At 44.6% G+C, this 22,736-nt stretch overlaps 1 protein-coding gene across 6 annotated transcripts in view; it reads right to left on the reverse strand.

Annotated features, from left to right (window-relative positions):
- Positions 1-418: 418 nt before the first annotated feature.
- RERE (arginine-glutamic acid dipeptide repeats) overlaps positions 419-22,736 on the reverse strand; it is a 361,123-nt gene continuing 338,805 nt past the window's right edge. For 4 of the 6 annotated variants that reach the window (XM_067567311.1, XM_067567312.1, XM_067567317.1 and 1 more), the window contains 10 exons: positions 21,029-21,121; positions 20,043-20,242; positions 18,507-18,668; positions 16,341-16,454; positions 14,016-15,388; positions 12,875-13,097; positions 11,193-11,916; positions 5,176-5,322; positions 4,546-4,726; positions 419-3,435 (listed from right to left, as the gene is read on the reverse strand). In XM_067567311.1, coding sequence (XP_067423412.1) covers positions 3,402-3,435; positions 4,546-4,726; positions 5,176-5,322; positions 11,193-11,916; positions 12,875-13,097; positions 14,016-15,388; positions 16,341-16,454; positions 18,507-18,668; positions 20,043-20,242; positions 21,029-21,121 — 3,251 coding nt within the window. In that variant the 3' untranslated portion in view covers positions 419-3,401. The remainder of the gene's footprint in view (positions 3,436-4,545; positions 4,727-5,175; positions 5,323-11,192; positions 11,917-12,874; positions 13,098-14,015; positions 15,389-16,340; positions 16,455-18,506; positions 18,669-20,042; positions 20,243-21,028; positions 21,122-22,736) is intronic. The other 2 variants (XM_067567315.1, XM_067567314.1) reach the window with 2 other exon arrangements.

Below are 22,736 nucleotides of genomic sequence, written 5' to 3' on the forward strand. Positions count from 1 at the left end.
GCAAAGTCAGTCTCTATTACACATACACGAACCCCTTTTAGCCACAACTGTGTTTAACACAGCCCTAAATGTATGCGAGTTTCAATTTGACTGCTCAGCCTAAGTGAAGGGTGCAGAATTTATGCAAGGATCTCTCTGGAGCATTTAACTAGACCCAAGCAGACAAAATACAATTATGCACATTGGAATTCAGTCAGGCACTTAAACAGGCTAAAATAATATGAACGTATGAAGGCTAGACACTAGGATTAGCCAAACAACAGAGAAGCAGGGTTGAGAAACAAGAGAAGAGAGCTGCTTTTGCTTGTGGATGTGGACAGTTAGAAGATGCAAGACTTTCATATCGTTGCCCCCTTATCACACCCTCTCCCGCTCACCCCAAGTAACAGACACACTCCACTTGCAGACAAAACCTGGCTGCTGTAGTGTAGCTTGGTTTTATTTATGTCCACAAATATTTCAAAAAAATTACAAAATACTCAAATGGAGAGAACACAGAAGTCACGATTTCTGGGTTTCTACTCTGTTTACACTGTGTTATCCCATGGCAAACTACTCATATATACATTAAGCTTCAAGATATATATAAATGTAGCAGTCAGAATGTACACTCTGCTTTAACGGTGCAGTGAAACAAGCTCAACCATGACGACATAGAACAAGAGAGACTTTTCAGAAACACTAAAGCAAAATAAAAAAAACCTTCAAAACATAGGAAAAATAATAAAAGGTTTCTGAAAGGAAACCAAAAGGTCTGGGCTATTATAACAGGGCATCATCGAACACCAAGATGGTTTCAAAAGCCATTGCAAATAAAGCTGTAGTTAATCATTGGCTTGAGATGGAAGAATCTCAGTGCTTCTTTGTGGCAGGATGTCAGAAACATAAAAGATTCTACTAAGCTGGGAAAAAAAAAAAAGATAAATGGACAGCTTTTTGTATAAAGATTGCAAAGCAGTACTTTGTTCTTTGGAAAAATGGAGGGAGAGAGAAAGGATAACATGAAGGAATCAACATTTTTTACTAAATAAAAGATAGAATGATGCTGAAATAGGGAGGCAGCATCATGTGCCATGGGAAGAAGAAGAATGAACAGAAATTTACTTAAACAGAGTCTTCAATACATTGATGCTTTTTCTTTGTTGACCAGGGAACTTTTATTAGCACCTCTGCCACAAGCTGAGCTTAAAAACGTTCTTTGCTAGATAGGTGCTAATGCTGTTTCACCTGACCACAAATCGACAGAGCCTGGAAGTAATGTACAAATATTATAGTTCTTGGTTCTGGGGTGAATCTCTCGGTATCCAAACCCCAGAACTCCCAGGTGTCAAACACTGGTCTTGGCAGACAGGAGTTCAAACAGAGGAGTTCTAATGGGGCTGACTCACTCGAGTCCTGGAACTAAAATGGCATTAAAAGGAAAACTGGAATGAAAGGAAGAGAAAAGAGATGAGACGCAGTTGAAACAAGCCTTCTTCCCCAGGTCACACATGCTCCACAGATGGATAAACTAAGCCTGGAAATCCCTGATACAGGTTTTAATTCATAAATCGTGCCATTACCTGCCCATGACTCAGTAGTAACATGGGGGATGCCCTGTGCGCCATGCCTTCCACAAGGCTGAATGATTAACTACAAGTTTATCTAACATGGCTCAATACAGTCCTATGACACGACCACCACATATAACAGTCTACAACAGCAGAGACACAGCCCTTCAGAGTTGAGAAAGAGAGAGGAAGAGGTTATGTACCAGTAGAAAACATGGCCAGCAGATGCAGATGCTCTCTGGATCTGCCACCCTCTGCCCTAGCAAAAACATGGCTAATGCAGCAACAACAACAAAAATGGTTTTGGGATGTGTGTGCACAAAAAAGAGGTGCATCTTTAGCCAGGCAGCAAACAAAGCTATCTACAAAAAAAATATCTACTGTGTGCACCCTCTCTTCTTTGCCATTTATCAGCCATGGACGCACAAGGGCAACAGATAGCTTCTTCTTCTAGCCGATCTGAGCTACTCAGCATGGACCTATCACTTTGGGAGTCTGAAATGTTACTGAACAGCTCTGGCTGATCCCACAGCAGCAGACCGTTGAGACAGGTTAAAAAAAAAAAACAGCAGCCTTCAGTAAAAGACAGGTTAAATGTAGATGATTGGCGCTTGTGAAAGAACTTGAAAAAACACAGCTCTGTAGTTCAATTGTCTAGTCTGTCTCCTTAGAAATATGTAAAATAAAAGCCAGGGAAAGTGAGTCCCCTCCAAAAACCAATTCTGCACATGCCCATACAACCCTAGCTTTAATAGTTTGAGCTACACACACCATTTTCAAAGGAAGATGATATTTTTTTGAATTTTTGCTGCTACTTGCTAAAATGTAAAGGGATATCTTATAACAAATTTAGCAAGACTACTGTTTTTAAAAGACCACAGAACGAGGCAGATTACAGCCAAATTTAACAATAACCTCTATGTTAGAGACAGAAAGGGAAAGCCAGCTCCAAGGGACATCTGTACTGCTGAAAAGTCATCTGCAGAATGGAAAGATATAATGATAATGGGAGAAAAAAAAAAGAACAGAAACAGTCATTTGTAACAATATCCCTGCCACTCCCTTTAATGCTTATTGTTGCTACCAAACCAAATTTCAAGCATTTGCTCATTTGAAATTATTGACACCCATCATTTCCCTTTAATTAAAGGGATAATTATATATATTTATTTTTATTAAAAATCAACTCTGTATTCTGTCACTACCAGGATTTGTGATGTTACTGAAAATCAAGATTATGTTTATGGTTTTTTGTTTTTTTTCCTCCCCCACCACCCAAACAATTATTTACAGACTTAAAAAGCCATGCTGAAGAACTGAGCTCTCTTTAAAATTATGAATATTTCCTACAATGTATTAAAATAAAAGTAATTTTTTTATTATTATAGCACTTGGATTCAGAGCTTGTTATGCCACCTACTTGCAATCCTTGTTTTTTTGTTTTTAATATATATAGATGCATTGAGTGTCTCTTCACGCACAGTGACTGTCGTGTTGTGAACCTGATTCTAGCACCTACCCAAAAAAATCAAACAAACAAAAACAAACCCCCAAGATTGCAGGGTAGTTCTCTGAGAATTCCAAACAGTCCTGTATTTTCAATAGGCTTCTGAATAAGCTGTCATGCAGGGAAGCCCACACCAGTCTTGAGAAATCTTCTCTACAAATGAACACTATTTATGCCGGTAAGTCTTTAGCTGTTGGTAGGGGAGTTGGATGTTTTCTTTAGATTTAAATATATAAAGACATCTTTATAAGATATTCTTTTGCAGCTCTTATTGTATGTAAAAATGTTCCATTCCTTCCCAAGGACTGGGGTTTCCATAGCCGGCATTACAAATAAATAATTTATTACAACTGTTTGTCACCTTCTTTCTTCAGTCGACTGAAAGAGAAAGAAAACGCGTTTTAGCAGAAAAAGAGCATGTGGCTTGGTGCCTCAGCAATATGCTGCCTTTTGCTGCTAGCCTCATTGCAAAATCGAGGGGATGGGGGCATCAGAATGCCATGAAGGAGACATGGGTGGGGCCAAGAGATCTGATTTCTCAGAGTGAATGGGGAACCAGCATGGTAATAAACAGTGAAGAACACAGTTGGTCATGGGATAACGCACTTAGTTTATTGGGGTCTCCTCTACACCAGTAAGATTATCACTTCGACAGCAGACGCCAGCAAGCGGTGCAGCTGAACTGGTGCTGAACATGCTCTGCCCCATCTACATTTGCAACTAAACCACGTTCGAGCATCAGGTCAGCCGCCTGTACTGTCATCCAGTGTCGCAACAGGGAGTAATTTTTCAGAGCACAGACAAGGTTTGAGACACCAATGTAAAGGAGACATGAAGATAGCACGTTCCATGCTGCTGTCAGCAATCCTTGCTACAAAGCAACATAAAGAGTGGACCTTGCTGGATGCTATAGGCAGTGTTTCCCGTTCCACAGATTGCCAGCAGACATTGCAAAACAGAAACAGGAGGTCTTCCAATGAAGGCAAATGGGGGAGAGAGAAGAGAAAAACCATCGTAATATAGTAATTTTGGGAGAGGAGGAACTCGCATGACCCATCTAGATCTGCTCAGCCATTCGTCCGGTGTCTGGATTAGTTATGCTTTCACCAGCCATTACTCATCAATAATTTGTTCAAATTTACTTGCTGGTGAATTCTTCTCTTATTTCTGTTTCATAAGGTTTTTTTCTTCAAGGGGAGGAAATGGAGAAATAGCGATCATAATCAATGTCACTAAAAACAAAGCTAATTCTGCAGAGAATGACATAGCTTGTTTATTCCTTACGCCAATTACTCTGGTCTAGTTTCCAAAAACTGCTCCATCCTCCACACCAAATCGGGTTTTTCTGAAGCTTTATCACCACGCATGTTAAGGTCGCAGTGACCACATGTATGGACTGCAAGCTGCGGGGAGGGGACCCCTCAGGAGCAAAAAGTCCAGGAAGTAGTAACAGAGAGCTTCTAGCTGCATCTCCATTGTGTCTCTCACCTGTAATAATCTTCCTGACTTGGTAGATGTCCACCGTGCATGTGGGGATGCCCATGCAACCACTGCTGCTCCATAGCCAATCTCTGTAGTTCTGCCGATTGGGCATGCATGGCCTGCAGCTGATGGGCTGCTGACATTGGAGGTGGGATAGCACCAGGCAGATCTCGTGGGTAGGGGGTACCTGCAAGAGATGTCACCTTTGTACACATTAATTCGTTCTTGCTATCCCACAGGGTAGGTAAAGCAGAGAATTATCCCCACACGTTCCCATTTCACAGATGGGGAAACAGATGCGCCAAGTGGTTAAGCAACTTGCCCACAGCTATACAGTGAATCAGTGGCAGAACTGGAAATCAGAATACTGATTTCCAGTCTCCCCGCTGCTCTTATCACCACACCTCATGGTTTCCCTAAAGCCCCTACTAGGATTCAGTTCTAGTGGCTGTATTAGCAATGAAACAGGTGGTCTCAAAAAGTTAGAACATGAAGAAGTTCAGTTAAAAATGATGAAAACAAAAGCATAAGAATTAAAGCTCCCAATTCCCTCCACTGTACATTTAGACCAAGAGGAAAGTGTTTACAGCTCGGATCAAAGCGCTGCCCAGAGAAAGGTCAGTGAAACATTCTCACCGAAGACTGGGTGTCGGAGCATTTCATGCTCGTGCGGTGGTTGTCCTAGCAGTGGGTTGGGGATGGTACCGGGTGGGTAGGGAAAGCGCGCCAAGTGGGGTCCAGCTGCCAAGGGATCCACCAGCGGGTGAACAGGTCCTGCTGAACCTAGAAAAGAAGATAAAAATGAAAGTAACCGACTGCTTGGGTAAGCCTCACCGCTTGGGGAACAAAAGCCATGTTACCACTGGAGCTTGTGCAATATCTGGCTTAACTGGTGTGTAATTATCGGGAGTGTAGCTCCATGTGACATGAAGCCCACTTCTCTATCTTTAAGTGTTCGAAGTGACATCTGTTTGCCAAACAGTCTTAATTGTTAAAGCCACAACTCATGGCTTTCAATTTCAATAAGGAAAAAGAAATCTACCAAGTGACAGAAAAATCAAATAGCAAAACCACTTAAGATTCATTTTTAGCAGCCGCCTTCCCTTCTCCCCTCCCTTCCCCCCACATACCGAGGCAGAGTCTCACGCTAATACAGTTAAACCAAGATTCCACTCTTTTCAGAGGTTTGTAAGAAAACCCTGGCTGTAAATATTTTCTTGCCTTCCATTAGCATATGAGTACAAGTTAAAGGATCACTGAATCCTCAGGCCAGAAGGGCTTAACAACTGAGCACCCTCTTAACTCCACTAATACTGCTCTGGACAACAGGAAGCTCTCATACCTTCCATTCCACAAAGCAGACAATGTCAGCTCCAGGGAGCCGCCAGCCATGTACAAAAGGGAAACAACCACTCCCTCCTTATTTGTCCTCACTTATAGGCAATTCCTCTAATGTCACTTTACTAAGAGGATGAAAACATGACCCTGATGAAACCATGAAATTATTTACCCATCAGTGCATGGCAAATCCCCTGCATTTAATCTGCTAGAAATTTGCATGGAGATTGCATATTGGCAGAAAGCATGGCACAGTAACACAATTCTCACCCAGCAGTTATCTCAACACCCCGGAAGTTTCCCTTGGTCATTTCAATCCCAATACTCCTCCTGTTTGTAAGCACACACACGTGCAAGCCTGTTTTTTGTAAGAATAGTGCAATTCGAGTAACTATGTCAGTGCAGCCCATCACTCAGACTGACCCCCTACTTTCTCTTCCTTCCTTCCTTAAGCAGCTAAGATCTTAATTCAGAAACAGTGCACATCCTGGGGCATATTGCTTCAGTGACTTCCCAATTTCAGTAACTCACTCAACAGCATCACTGCCCTTTGTGGCTCACACCAGTTTTCTACCTTGGGTTAGTAGACTGTCAATTCACTTGACGTAGCTAACATGTTTGCAAAGACTGGTGTGAACACTCTAGGCTTGGCCTGCAAGTACATCACAAATGTATGTGTCCTGGAACAAACACCTGCAGAGTGTCCACGCTAGCCTTAACAAACGTGTTAGCTACCTCGAGTTAATAAGCAATCAATTAACTAGAGAAAAACTGTGTGTAGACATGCTCTGTGTCAGACACTAATTTCTTCTCCTTTAGAAGTGACCATATTCCATCACTCAAGTGTCTGTAGGAATAAAGTCAATTTAAATCAATCCTGTTCATCATCTGGAAAACTTCAGTTCAAGCTATGTCAATCCTGCCCCCTTTACAACCCATAAGACTTGATATTTGGTGCAGTCCATCCTATGACCTCCAGGGCAGCGCACGTAGAATACAGAACACTGTGCAAGTTCCACCGAGTGCCTTTATGTACCGCATCAATGCTACCAACTCCCAGATACATTTCTACCAAAATACTGCAGCATATCATTGGCTTCTTGATGCACACTCTGACTCTTTCCTCAATAGCTCTCAAATTCCCTTCCTATCCCAAGACACAGAGACACCATCTATTTTTAATGCACATGCTCTAAGACTCATTAGGCTATATTTGCTAGCACTTCATTTGCAGTATGTTTGTCCCAGGAACTGTACGCCATGTACTTGAATCGCTTTCACTTCTGACCTTGCTGCTGAATTATTCGGTGCCTTGTTTACCCTTTCTCCACCAGTTTGCTATCAGAAAATACAGAAATCTTGCTTTGGTTGCCCATCTTCCAAATCACCTATTTAGTGACATCACTCATCGCTATACAGCCAAATGAGCATCTTTCCAGTCTCTTTGTCTTGACACCTAATAAGACACCAAGTTATTTCACAATCATTTCTGGGAATGTAAAAATCACATTGTAGAACTAAATAAGCACATTCTAATGAAGAAGGTCCCCAAGCTTAGACTGAGGAACTTTCTGATAACAACAAATGAAGGAAAGTCTATTCCAGCCGCACAAGGCCCAAATGTTCGAGCTCTAGCAGTGCAGAGGGCTGAAGAGGTAAAATCTCCTCTCCACACTCTTTTCACTGCAGCTGCTATTACAGATCATAGACTGCCTGGAAGAGCAGCCTCAGCAGCCCTTGTTACAGTAATGCAGGTATGAGGATACCAGGATCTGCAGAACCATCAATCCCATGGCTCCTCAGGTCTGTTCCCCTCACCCAATGGAGTTCTGTGCTATCCTAAAAAGGGCCAATGCAAGAGTCCCCTTTTTATGCCATGTAGGAGAAGCAGAAACATCCTCATGTGGCAGTTCTGCTGCACTCTTTCTACTCAGCTTCTTTGCAGGGCCTAAGTGGCAAGGTGGTCCTCGTGCTGTGGGAACACAGGTAAAGTGAGTCAATGCATGCAAGCTTCCCACACACAGCTCTACAAGACACTGCAATCTCAGCTTGCAACCCCCAGGCCTGGGTCATTCCTCAGGAGAGCTTGCCTGTTTTCCTGAACTGTGCAGAAGTTTTGCATTATACTCACTAGACACTCTGATTACACTAAAAATGGGTGTAAACTATGTGTTGGCAAATGGGCATAAATTACACGCCAAGGGGGCAGAGGTTGGCTGGGGGAGTTGTAGCACAAAAAACCACTAACAGATGTCAGATAAAAGAGAGCTGAAGTAGGGAGATCTGCTTTATGTCGTCAGCACTAGGAAGTTATGGTATTGGCACAGGCAAGCTAAATAAATGGGAGATAAGGACATCAGAGAATCACCACATATGTCAACAAGAGGCTCAGAGGGCAAGCCCTGCCAATCAGGAATAACTGTAGCAGAGGTAGGCGTACCCAACCTAACTTTAATCAAGCTAGCATGGGTAACAACAGCGTAGGTGCGGTGGCATGGACTTCAGTGTGAACCAGCAACCTAAGTATGTATCCAGGGCCAGAGTGAGCTTGTACTGCGGCAGCTAGCCTGTACTGCCACACCTTCATTACGATCGTTATGCGCACTAGCTAGATTAAAGCAAACACGGGCACCTACCTGCAGTACAATCACACCTGAGTTTGTGATGGGAGACATATCCAGCTCTCCCAATGCTGCTTTGACGCCCTCCCTCCACTGGTGTAAGACAGTGTATAACTTCCCTTCCTCCCCCAATGCATTCTGGGGTCGGGTTTTTTTTTAAACTTCTTGCTCTGAAGCATCCAGCACGGTCATGTCTATGGATGGGCCATTGGAAAGGGAAGGCCAGGGCTCTGAGGAGGAACGGAGTCTTCTCTCTCTCAGGTGCTTGGTTGGCTGGTTCTTGCTCACACGCTCAAGACCTAACTGGTCATCATATGAGGGGTCAGGAAGTTTTCCCCCAGGTCAGACTGTCAGCAACCTTCCTCTACAGCATGTGGGTGAAGGATTTTTCACTAATCCAGCAACTGTATAAAAACATTGACTAAAGTTACCCCCCCGTTACACCTCCCTGTCTCACAGACTGACCACCACTTCTGCTGATTGTGAAAGTCCCCCTACTTAATAACCCCATTTCGGATTTGGATGCTTAATTGGCACTATTTACCTTCCACTTCAGATCACCTTAATTTCTGATCTGGGCAAATCAGTATGCTGCTTATTTGGCAGGACACATGCTAACTTATTGCTGATCACTGGTGTTATCGCCTTATCCTCATTTTCCAAACAAACAATCTCCTCGCCAGATAGCTTTGCTATCATCTTTGATTTATGCGCACATTTCAGTTTCTCTCAGATTTGCTGTGGTTTTACTTTAAGACCCTCCTAACTATGTTTGGAAAACAGATCGATACCATGGCAATGTCCTTCATATCCAAGTGTTGTCACTTTACATGAAAAAGGATTTGTCCTGTTGGTCTCACCTGAACTTCTTACGACAATTGCTTAACTACCAACAGAGAGAAAGCAAGTGCATAAAGCACACGCATAAGTGCACTGCACCCACCCACCCACCCTTTTATCATGCAATATTTTAGTAACCAATTATTTTAGATTCACACTCTGGCCGCACAACTCCAACCCTCCAATTTTCCACCCTGAGACAGAGATCTCACTTATGTCAAAGTACTAGTATCCAGCATGTAGCGCACTCAGTGTGAGCAACAGGGTATGAAGTACTAATCCGGTTACACAGGTATACAGGGAGCAGCAGTTTTAAACACTGTCATCTGACAAGTGCCTGCATTCAGTCTACACTAGAGTTGTCATTGCTGGCTGGGCTGCACCAGTTCTAGACGAACAGTGGGGGAACTTTGGACAAGGCGTTAGTGCGTGAAGAGTGTTACCGGCTGTTGAAAACTTGCCTTGTCCTGAGCAACAATATGATCCAACCCTAGTAGAGGGAAGGGTTAAATATGTGGGTGTAAAATACCAACATTATTAAAAAAGGCCTGCATGATTTATACAGAGACGAAATACCTAAAATACAAAAATAATCCTGTTTTTTCAACATGGTTGTGACCCAGCTGCATTGTGTTATGGCTTCCCTTTGCCTGTGTAGACAGGAAAAAGCAGGTGTCTATGACAGATCGAAGACAATTATAACTATTTTTCTATCCAGATGGTATAGGGAGAGCAAAGTTATTCCACGGTGGGGTCGCAACCTTGTATAGACGTGGGTACAAATGTCATGCAGACAGGGCTGGAGATTATGTTGGGCATACTTCCTGAGGCATGGGATGCGACTGCATGATCTGGACAGATGGCTCCTGGATCCAATACTACTCAATATTTTCATTATTGAACTGAATAATGGAGTGGAGAGAATACTTATAAAATGTGCAGATGACACTAAGATGGGAGGGGTTGGCAAGCATGCTGGAGGATTGGATTAAAATTCAGAACAATCTTGACAAATAGGAGAATTGGTCTGAAATCAACAAGGTGAAATTCAGTAAAGATATGTGCAAAGTACTACACCTAGGAAGGAAAACATCAAAGACAACTACAAAAGGAGGAATAACTCGCTAGGTGGCAGTACTGCTGAAAAGGATCTGTGGGTTATAGTGGATCAAAAAATGTGATCCAGCTACAAAAAGGCTAATATTCTGAGGTATATTAACAGGCATTTTGTATGTAAGTCATGAGAAGTAACTGTCCCACTCTACTCAGCACTAATGAGGCTTCAGCTGGAGTACCTATGTCTAATTCTGGACACCACAACTTAGTAAAGACGTGGACAAGCGAGAGTGTCCAGAGAACAGCAACAAAAATGATAAAAAGTTTAGAAAACCTGGATCTATGAGGAAAGGTTAAAAAAACTGGGCATGTTTAGTCTTGAGAAAAGACAGAGGGGGGGAGACCTGATAATCTTCCAGTATGTTAGGAATGTGATAAAGGGGACAGGGGTCAGTTGTTCTCCATGTTCACTGAAGGTAGGATAAGAATGGGCTTAATCTGCAGAAAAGGAGATTTAGGTTAGATATAAGGAAAAACTTTAACTTTAAAGCTCTGGAATAGGCTTCCACAGCAGGTTGTGGAATCCACATCACTGGAGGTTTTTAAGAACAGGTCAAACGAACACCTGTCATGGGTGATCTAGGCTTACTCGGTCCTGCCTCAGCCTAGGAAGATGGACTGGACCGAATGACCTCTTGAGCTTCCTTCCAGCTCAAAATTTCTACGACTCCATGCTCTGACAAGAGCAGCAGAGGTTGGTATCCCTGAGAAAGAGTGCTGCTCGCTCCCTGCGCTCACCTTGATGTAGCGGGTCCTGCTGATGCAGGTGTAGATGTGAATGTATGTGTGAATGTTGGTGATGGTGAGGTGTCACGTTGAACATCTGGAGCCGTGCCAGCGGGTCATTTGTCAGCGACGCCATCCGCTCGGCATGTATTCTTTCTGCTGCCAGTCTATCGGGGTAGCTCATTTCAGGCCGTAACTGGGGGCCTGCCAGTGCAAGTCTCTCCCTTTCAAGGGGGTTCAAACCCGGGTGGAAGGAAGCAAATGGGTGGGGTCCTGCCGTTGGGGGGATAGTCAGTGCCCCATGCCTGGCAAAATGCTCCATGGGGTTGGTAGCTGGGTGCAGTGCGTCTAGTTCAGGTGGCTTCACCTCAAAGCCTGGTTTCATCCTCTCTCGCAACTCCCTTTCCCTGATCTCTCGCTCCCGGATCTCCCGCTCCCGTAGCTCCCGTTCCCGGATGGTGGGGTCCACATTATAGAGGCCGGGCATGTGGTAGGCCAGGAGCGGATCGGTGGGGTTCAGGGGAACAAAGAAGGGGTGGTTGCGGTTTGTGGGCGACATCACGTGAGGACGGGCGTACTCGCTGAGAGTCCGTAACGCAGGCGTGTCTGGACCTATGTAAGGTGGAACAGCAGCAATCGTTGTGGGTGGAGGTTCGAATGAAGGTCTCATGTGAGCTGGCCCGCTGAGCTGGGACTCCCCAAGGCGACCTTCATGGGAAGAGCTGGACACTTTCTGCTGCAGAGAATAGGGGGGAAGGGGAGATTTTAGTCCAAACAAACTTGGCTGAAAGAATTGTAGGCACATGCTCCCTTTCGCTGCAGTACAGTGCAGTGGCTGTAGGTATCTTCCACTGCTAACTACGGTGACCACCCCCCCTTAGAAAGGTGCACAAGCCTAAAAAAACCAGACTGTCGTGCTGAGTTTTCAATTAAACAAGGAAGTATTGATGCATGGCCATTATAACCAGTCTCTCTGCCCTCAATTATCTCTGCCCACACCACAGCAACTTTGTTTTTTAATTCCAAGTACATTTTTTTAACTTGGAAATTAGTGTAAAAGTTTGAATTATACAGAGCTGGGGCTTTCCGGAGAAAATTAGGGGTATTTTCCAGTCAAACCCACTTCAAAGGTACATTGCCATCACCCCACCTCTTTCAGGGAGCTCCCTTAAATAATACATCAGGTGGCAGGTAAGGGATATGCCATGTACACGTGAGCGTTCTGTGCCTGCAGCACCAAGGGAACCAACAGAATTCACCACCAGCTAACAGGTATTTAGGTATCACTTTTCATCTTGAAAACGATTTAGAGATATTAGGCCCAATTCAGCTCCCAGACTGCCTTGACTTCTCTCAGCACAAGTTAGGCTGCAAACCCATCGGGAGAGGATGTGCAGAACAGCAAGCTGCCTACAGTCCCGTTCCACTGTGGGGGGTGCTCTGAAGCCAGCAGGTGAGGCCAGTGCAGAATGGGACAGGCACAAGCCAGCTAGATGTGCCAATGGCATGCTCACTACCCTAAAATTTGCTTGCACCCACCCACCAACGTTCCTGTGCTTCACATGCACCCAACCGCCTCCTCCACAGGACGCCTGTGCCCTAGAATAAGCACTCTGATGGAGATTAGCAAACGTATCGCCAACATTTTACAGATCCTAACATAGCCATCCTGCATAGCAGATAGATAAACCCACCGCCGCTCTTTCTGCTTCTCTCTCACGCTCCCGCTCTCTCTCCCTCTCTTTCTCCTTCTCTTTCTCCCTTTCCCTCTCTTCTCTTGCTTTCTGCTCTGCCTCCCTCTTGGCCTTCTCGATTGCCTCCTCTCTCTTCTTGGCCAGTTTGGATCCTGCCAGAGGCATGAAATACAGGTCTGTCCTTGCACATGAGTTGTAGCCACGGTCCAGATGCTTATAGAACCTGAGAGAAAAGAGAGCGAGAGTTTAGGCCTGGGAAAGACAGAGTCTGGGATCTGACAGCCTCATATCAAAGGGGGAATTATACAACACTTCAGATTTACATTACCATGTGCTCCAGTAAGAGCCCAGAAAGGAACTAACTGTACTGTATTCTCCTCCTCCACAGACTGGCCCTCTAGCAAGAATATCACTTATTCTCCTCTCACAGATGGTGTCTGCAATACCAGTCTGAATACTATGGCTGACACTGAGCTGGATAGGGATTTTTTCCCCCCTGAAAAATGGCAATTAAATTAGGGGAGATTTCCAAAGGCACAGGTAGGAGATATGTACCCAACGTCCATGGTGCCCAACTTCCCTTTTTGTCTTTGGAAACCTTCCCTGTAAGCTTCATCCATGCGACTGAAATAACCATGTTTTTCAATACAAAAACAGACAGCATGCTGGACACTGAATATTAGGGGGCAGGGTAAAAAAAAAATCTATAGAAAAATAAAGGGACTGTGCACTGTATCAGGAGAGTGATAAGCTTTGGGGTAGATGGTGCATAATTCCAGAGTTCCTGCCATACAATTCACAGGCCCCTGCTGCAAGTTTTAGTTGTGGGAGGGACATAGGGTCTGATTTATGACCTGAATGTCAGGTAAGTGAGACTACACTAGTAACAGCTGTATTCCAACAGGCCTAGTGCTAGCACAATTTCAACCACTGTGGACAGGCTCTTAGAGAACTGTTCTTTTGCCAAAGAGGCCAGCAAACAGAGGTTGCAGAGGAGCAAATTCCTAATTCCAAGACTGCGGGTCTCAAGGCTGTAACACTCGATCCCTGCCAGCTCGGCCAGCAAGCAGGCGGTGAAACTCTTAACAGCTACGTGGAGCGGCAGAGCACAGAATGAAGAATTTGCTGACACCCTCCATACCTGGCTGATTGACTGGCATGACTTGGTGTGTCCACCACAGTAGGTTCAGGCGATGGGCTTCTGGGTGGGGGAGGTGGGCTTTCGGGTTCCTCTGCCTCATCGGGAGCCTCCTCTTTGATCTGAATAGGCGGTATCGCGCAGGACGTCACCACTGGAACGTTTCCACTGGAAGCCGCAGATGAGGTGACAGATGTCTGAGATGGGATGCCAGGCACGGAAGGTGGTGTGGAAGTAGACGGGCAAGATGGAGGGGTGATGGAAGGCGGGCCCCCAGGGACAAACGGATGCTGAGAAAAGGGTGCCTGGGAGGATACCTGATGGAGACCGGATGGGGGGTGGCTCGCTGCTGGTGGAAGACTCTGACTCTGAGTCAGGACTGGAGGCTGGGCAGGAGAAGACTGCAATGGCTGACTCTGAGGCATCAGCTGCAAGGGAGGAGGGTGCGCAGACGGAGGGTGATGGGTGGAAAGGGAGCTCAGAGGCTTCAGGGCCGGTGGCGGTGGCAGGTTGGAATTAATTGAGAATGGAGAAGGCCCAGAAAGATGGGGAGGGTGCTTGTGGGACTGGGGAGCGGGAAGCTGAGGAATCGGGGTAGTAGGAGGGGGCTTGATGTGAGGCATAGCCATAGGTGCCGGGGGCAAGGGCTGCTCCCGGGGGGGCTGAGGTTGCTGCAGAGGAACCTGCGCTTGCAGGGCAGGCTGTGAGGCTTGAACCTGCAAAGCAGCATGAGGGTGAGGTGTAGCCTGTGTCTGAAGGGGAACCTGAGACTGAGAAGGCTGAGAGGGGAGAGGGAAAGGCTGAGGAGGGACTGGATGAGGCAGGGCCTGCAGGTTGTGCGGGACCGGCTGGACCTGGCCATGAAGTGGAGGCTGTGAATGTGGCTGTGATGAGGCAGGACCCTGGGGTTGACTCTGAGACACAATCAAAGGCTGTAGTGGTGGGTGCGGTGAAGGGAGTCTCTGGGGGTGCAAAGCAGGGGCCTGCTGTATGTGAGAGTGAGGTGGCGGTGGTGCTGGGGGCTGGCTGGGAGGCTGAGACACTGATGGTGAAACCTGCAGGGGAGCTGTAGGGGTGCTCGAAGCTGCTGGTATTGGTGTTGGTAACTGTGTTGATATGGGCGGGGTAGAAGGTGGAGCCTGCGCAGGGAGATTCTGTGCCTGGAGCACTTGAGGCTGCGCCTGTAGCATCTGCTGCTGAGCAGACGAATCTGAGTCACTTTCATTGTCCTGTGGGCTGGGGATGCTAGGTGACGTGCTTCGGTTGTCCTGGTCAATGTCCTTTGGATCACTGCTCCCGTCATCATTGACGCTGCGACTATCTGAGCTTTCGCCTTCACCCTCTCCCTCTGAGGGAGAGTTTGGCCTGCTGATCTCCTGTTGAGATGGGAGGAAAAGGTTTCCTTATAAATCATTGATGTGGCTAAAGAGAGCTACCTGCTTCTTTTGGTATTGTCAGTGTAACTCCAGACACACCAGGTTATGCGCTACAATATTGCACAGCACCCCTATGGCCACTACTGTAAATAAACCCTGTGATACAGGTGATGCCAGCATACAGGGCTGATGCTGGACTGTATGCTGCGACTGATGTCCCTCCGCATCTGTGCAGTCCCAGCATACAGGACTGAGGGCTAGAAAATCCCAAATCCAATGCTATAGGGTGAACCTGGCCAATTACAAATGGACCAAGAACATCATGCACTAAATATACAAAATTCAGGGAATTGCAGACTTAATTGGTTTCCTAGAACTTTTGCTCAACCACATTTCCCCCAATTAGATTTCTATTTAAAACACAAAGCCTGAGAGTGATTGCAGATACATTATGTTCCATTTGTGCTACTGTGGCCACGCTAATTTTAGACCTATCTGAAGAAGGTTCTCACTTTGTTAATTTAGCATCGTTCGGTTTTCTTCCAGTTTGTTGTTGGGAGGTGCAGGGAAGAGAAAAACCTCACACTGAAATAAAGTTCGGACCCAGGTTAAGAAAAAGCAAAAGTCAAATTCTGCTCTAATCCTGAAGCTACTAATGTGAAATAAGAAAATGCCTGGGCTTCAGGCCCGACCCACGTCCTTCCCTTGCTCTCCCTGCAGAAGGAACACATTAAGAAGTGGGTTGCCTTCCAGCCACAGATTAAATTACAATTTGCTGTTCTGGCACTTCAGAAGCAGTTTAAATCAATTTTGTGTTTCTGGTTAGTTGTTGGGTTTGGGTTTTAGATTCTCTCTGCACTGGAGAGGTGGGGGTGGCCAATTTTCCTATTAGTGGCGTGTGCATCTCACTAAGAGGGAGAACAGGACTTGCTGTTCTACCACAGAGACTCACTTGTGTTTTGGATTTTTTGGCATTGGTTCTTTCGGGTTCTTCTGTGTCAGACGCTGCCTTTTCCCGCTGGCGCTTGGAACTCTTGAGAGGAGACGATGTCTCTTCTTTTATCTTCTGCCACAAAAGAAACAGACAGGAGCAGTTTATAAGGGAAGTACACGTGAAGCTAAATGGAGTGCTTACTCACATTGGGAGGCTTCATACTGATGCTAACAACACAGGAAAGTTCCTATGGAGGAGGAAAGCTGATCAGAGGTTGATTGAGTCAATATTTAATGGTAATCCAATATGTCTCTTCCCCCGTTTGAAGGGGAGGGAAGGAGAGGGAGCCGTGTTCTGGAGCTGGTGAGGCACTTCCCACCTGCTAGGAGCTGTTCCCAATAGGCTTTCATAGTCAAATTTAACTGGGAGTCCAGAATGGAGCCACCGTTCCACCTCCAAGGATAGCAAGCTGAGAGGAGTAGGAGCTGGTCTGAGTAAATGGACAATAATTATTATTTTAAACTCAGATTTCTAAATAGGAATATATTTAAAAAGGAAAAGTGCTGGCCCTACTCCCTTGAGTTATTAAGGTCCAAATGCCATAAGAAGTCCCATACAAATTGCCAGGCTGCATCAGACCCAAGGTCTGTCTAATCCAATATCCCATGTCTGACAGTGGCCAGCACCACAAGCTTCAGAAGAAGGTGCAAGAAGCCCGCAGCAGGGAGATAATCTGTGCCCCATGAAAATCTCATTTAGTTAGAGACTGGCTAAAGCCCTGAAATGTGAAGTTTTATATCCCTTCCAACACAGTTTTTTTAGCATGTGCTATAACATTCAATATTCTTGTTATCCATATAAATGTTCAATCTTGTCAGTCTCAATATCTTATGGCAATGAGTTCCAGTCTGATTACCATGTGTGAAAAATATTTTTTATCAGTTTTCAATCTGACATTTTTCAGTTCAATTTCACTGACTGTCCCCTAGTTTCTGTGTTGTGAGGCAAGAACAGAAGCTCCCAATCCTACCTTCTCTAGACCATTTGTTATTTTATTTTATATACTTTTATCATATCCTCTCTCATTTGTCTCTTTTCTAAATCACAATCTTTCAATCTCTCTCCAACTGAGATTTTTTTCTATGCCACTAATCATTCCTGTCAGTCTTCTCTGAATTCCCTCTAATGCCACAATATCCTTTTGAGATAGGGTGATTTTTCAGATGAGGAAGTATCATTCATTTATATAATGGCATTTTTTTTGTCTGATTCTTTATCCCATTCCTTATGCCTCATAACACCATTTGTTTGCTGACTGCAGCTGTACACTGAGCAGAGATCTTCGGTGTGCTGTTTAAATTCATGACCAAGTCCCTTTCCTGAGTTGACAGAATTAATTAAGAACTCTAAGATGCACAAGTACTTCAGATTCTCTCTCCAACGTGCATTATTTTGCATTTATCAACACTGAATTTGAGCTGTCACTGTGTTGCTCATTCACCTAGCATGGTTGGGGTCCCTTTGAAGTTCCTCACATTCTTCTCTGGACTTAACTAATTTTGTGCCTCCTCCAAATTTTGCCATCTTTTCCCCTGGCCCTCTTTTCCAGACTATAAATAAATACTGCAAGCACCACCACTCCTAGTACAGAACCTAATGGCACCCTGCTGTTAACCTTCCGCCAAGTTGAAAACTGACCACTTATTCCTTCTCTGTCCTGTCTCTTAGCCAGTTTTCGGTTCATCACAATGCTGTGCTTTTCGCCCCATAACTACTTCCTTTCTTTAGTAACTTCTTGCGAGTGCCCTTGTGCTTTTTGAAAGTCTAAAATGTCAGCCAGATCTCCCCAAAATAAGTGTGTGGTTTCAGAAAAACAGTACGAGGACACCTGAGGCTTTGACCACTCATTGCTTTAGAATATAAATAAAGAGGGTGTTTATATAAAAAAAAAATCTGCTCATCACCATCATGTGTGTGCCTGTATGTACAGAACAGCTCTGTGCAACAGAACAAAGGACCAGCAACATCTACCCTCAGACCTACATCCCAGGTCTTCTGTGAATCTAGGAAAGCAAAAATCCCCAGGTCAAACCTAGATCTTTGGCCTGCTCCAAGCTGAACTCACTGAACTGAAAACAGCCCAGATCCTGAACCAATGACAAGGAATCTCAAGCAACTTTTTACCTTGGTGGACTTCTTCACAGAATCCGCTTTGCTGTCATTACTAGAGGTGCTGGCAGCACTGGGAGAGTTGCGGCCGCTGGATCTGATGTCTTCGTTAGTGGGTGAGGCTCTACCATCGGGGCTGGCTGGCTGTTTTTTACGACCACTACGTAGTGTAGACATCTATCAGTTTAATACAAATAAAAAGCATATAAAAACTCCAGTACTTTCTCAAAACCTTTTGCTTTTTCCCCAGGTTACTGCAAGCATGTGTGATTCAACTCTGTGTCCAAGAAATGGAAAACTCAAGGGCGTTCAATGTTTTTACAACCTGTCCTGGAAGGCTCATCTGGGCTTAAAGTGAAAGGACGCAAATCCTTAATTTGCCTATCCAAAATCATTATGTGCTGCTTATTTTATTAAGTAGTTTCTGCTGGAAATGAGAATATTAGAAAGATGTTGCCACAGCTGCTGTTCACATGCTAGGCATTTCTCTGTGGGGGTGGGGGGGTGGGGGGAGAACCTGCCGGCCCCAATGTTCCATTTAAAAAAAAAAAAAATCTGCTGGCATAAACCAAGACAGATATGAGAGTGACCTAAAGAGATAAGGCATTCAGGCAGCCCCAAAGCAGTTCCTAAAACCATTAACAGCTTCAATGTGTTTCTGCTATGCAATGAGAATCACAGTAGGTTATGTAGCAATAATTAATGCTGTTTCATCTGTTCACTCCTAATTTAGCAGCTGTTTGGATGAATGGCTACCATAAAAATGATTAAGCCAACTTGAGCTGACAGCGCAACCTGACAAGGTATTCGGCACCGATGACAACATTAACGTGACCAGAAAGAAGGAAAAGGGAGGCTAGTGAAAAAAAGAAATCTTTTACTGTCTGGCAGTCCCATCAATCAGGGCTTACAGGACAGCTAGCCCCAAACTAGCTGAAGTTCCCCCTCCACCACTGTTGAGCAATATGCTGGCTCTCCACAGGTGGCTCCACTTCAGTAATACGCCGGAAAGTCAAAGTAAAGCCTTTGGGGACAGAACGTGATAACTACATATCATAGACTACGATTATTGTTGTCTATTTAGGTGATGAGTTTTTTAACTTCAGTGGTGTGGGGAGAACTCCTGGAAAGCACAAAGGGACGCAGCATCTAAACTTCTAAAATTCTTCCTTTAAAATGTGTCCCAGGGTTACCTCTGAAGAAACCCAGCTGGCAGGAAGACAGGTACCAGTGTGAATTCTGCTGGGTATTCCGGCCATTTACCTTGTATGATGGCATATACACCAAGTGTGACTAGAACTCCCCAAGGGGGAGATACTTCAGGTCAATTTTTTAAACAGGCCTCCAAAATTCTGCACGCATGCAACCATACATTTGTATCTGCAAACATGGCAGGCATGCCCAAAAGCAGACTGGCAGGGAAGAGACTGCAAGCACAGCTTTAGAAGCCAATTTGCAAAGAAGGCTCTCTATGTTCGGAATTTTCCAACCTGTACCTCTCTTTGAGGGGAGGAACCTGAACGCATGGGTAACGAAGAGTGACAGGCCTACCGAGCCTCGACTCCGCCTCGTCCTCATGCTATGCTTTCCGCTGAGCCCATCTTCTTCCTCTTTGACAGGCTTAAACATAAAGGGCGGAGGGTCCACTGGTTTCTCAATGGGTGGGAGCTCTCCGTACTTCTTGAAGTGGATGCGGCAGTCAGTGCAGAGCAAGATGTTCTCACGACCACCGTGGTGCCAGTCCTTGGAGGCTTTTGTTGAAAAAGGGATGGGGTTGGAATATACAATCTATTAGATATTGAACACATACATTTTGCATTTAATACAAATTGGAAGACTACCTGCAGTTAGTGATGACTAAGCCTAAGACTGGTCTGGAAACCAGTGCCCTGTTCCAGGGTGACTTGATATTTCAATTAGCATTTACCATGCTCAATTATGGACTATTTCTTTAATTAAATAGGCACCTGCTGCTTTGAAAAATAGTAAAGAAAAAAACTCTGCTGCTGCATTTGGGGAGTCTGCGTTAGGCAGCTAGTCTCTCTTCAAGGTCTTGGTTTCTAAAAGTTAAATGCGTCATGAACATTTCATCTCTCCCTTTCCTTCCTTACCTCCAGGCTCTCAGCATGCATTCTATGCATATGCACAAGCGTAAGCATCAGAGTGCTTTCAGGAGTACTTACAGGAGTGAAGCTGCTGCAGAAAAGCCTTGGTGCGTCATGAATGTGTGTTATGTATCTGACAGCCACAGTTCAATATTGATTTACTATACAATAACTGGATTATATAAAAGGACTCTTAAGCAGCAATGCCTACATGTCTAAACAATGTCTAACTTCCAGGATCCTCCCCCATCATTGTCATACTAATTTGCAATGGTAAATCATGCTTAACTCTCTGGGAGGATGTTGCGTCTTTTGGCTGATCCAACATTATGTTTTTAGAACAGCTCTACATGCATGAGAACTGCTCTTGCTTGGATGAAGCTATGTTAAAGAGGCATTAGCACAAGGCAAAGAGATACATCAAGTGCATACTGGTTGTGAAGCAGTGACGACAGGCGTAGCCCTTCAGTTCCTGTTCACTGTCCTCGCTGTCAAAATCATCTTCGCTGGCTGAGCTCAAGTCCACTGAGTAAGCAAAGAAAGAAGGAAAGAGAAAAATCAGAAGGCTCTCTTATATTATCCTACTTTACTGAATAAACATTTATGATGAAAAATTCTAGCTGTGCTTCCAGAGGTGTCATCTTTCACGTGTAACAAGCTGATAGCCTCAGTAATTGTGGGAAATTAAAAGTCTCAGGGCAATTTTCAAGAGTAGAGATGTTCACCTGAAGGTTTTTGGCCAAATTCCACATCAGAAACTTTAGAGACCCAAATTCCACCCCTGCAGTTTCAACTAGACAAGAGATTTTAAAAAAAATTCTCGTCTTCAACCAGATGCGTAGCATTGTTGTGTACTCAAACAGTTGCTGTGTTTCGCCCCAGAAGTGGCTGAATTTCACAGGCGTGTGAAGAGATTCTTTTATTGTTTGGTAGTTTGTAAAGTGCTTTGTTATCCTTCTGGACAAAGGCACAACAAGAATACAGGATGCTTTATTATTCTCAGTGCAAGCATTCCCTAAAGGGCACATCCTATTTTATTTATTGCAATTTTTTGGGAATTAAAAAGTATTGCAAGGGTCACCTCCACCGGTGGTGAATAGTCTATGTCAAGTTAACTGATCACAATGCCATCAGCTGAAAACTGCATTAGTGCCAGGCTGCACACATTACATGACACTGGAAAGAGTCTGCATATTTTAAAGCAAAATATGGAATCCTGCAGGATCCTTTGAAGAGCTCAGAGTGAATCCCTTATAGAAGAGGGCAGTGCATTTTCTCATCACTTGCTACAAATTCACAAAGCAATACATGTCAATAACTTGCCACAAGCATAAGAGCCCTGCCTCAAGAACCATTTTGATATGGGGTCTCGTTTGTTCAAAAATTTGTTTGAAGAGAAGTCCTTGTTGCAGATCACATGAATGTTCTCTAGAGGGAGTGTCTCCACAGTAACTTCCATTAGTGTTTATCATTAATCCACATACCCTTCGAAACACACACAGTCCTATTTATTAACTTAGGTTATTGCAACAGTGGCTCCTACTACGATCACATTTTCCAACTTCAATTCCTTCAGGTGTTCAAAATGTGAATGTAAAATTTGCACAAGGCTGAGATCTTGTTTATTTTATTGAGCTAATTTTGGACCTAATTCCGCAATTGGATCTGCATGGGTGGAGCCTGGAAGACCATGGAAAGCCCAGGGGGCTCTGTGGGTACAAGAGTCCAGTTCACATAGGTCCAAGAGAAGGGCTGGGACCTTGAGTCTAAAGCTAAAATAAAAGTAACTTTCTCATGCCAGAAACAGTCAGTCAATCTCCCTCTCATACAACTCCACCACTGTATCCTCCCCCCTTTGCCATCCCCAAAACCCTATTTCAAAATATATTCTGGAGATATTTCTGACTTTTTTTTTTTTTTTGGGGGGGGGGGGGGGGAGAGAGGGGGGGAAGAGGAGAGGAGGAAGATATGCTGGGTTTAGTCCACTAAAAGGGATTAAAACTTTAAGGGAATCTCTAGCCTTTTATATGATATATTCTATACAGCCATATGGATATCAGTGGTGTCATAACACTTAGTGATGTGCTAGACTGCACCGGGCTCTAATTATTTTTTGAAACAAAAACATCTGAACAATCAA

This window comes from Emydura macquarii, unplaced genomic scaffold (assembly GCF_026122565.2).
Source record: "Emydura macquarii macquarii isolate MOO-44397 ecotype Brisbane River unplaced genomic scaffold, CSIRO-AGI_Emac_v2 contig_2768, whole genome shotgun sequence".
NCBI lineage: Eukaryota > Metazoa > Chordata > Testudines > Chelidae > Emydura > Emydura macquarii.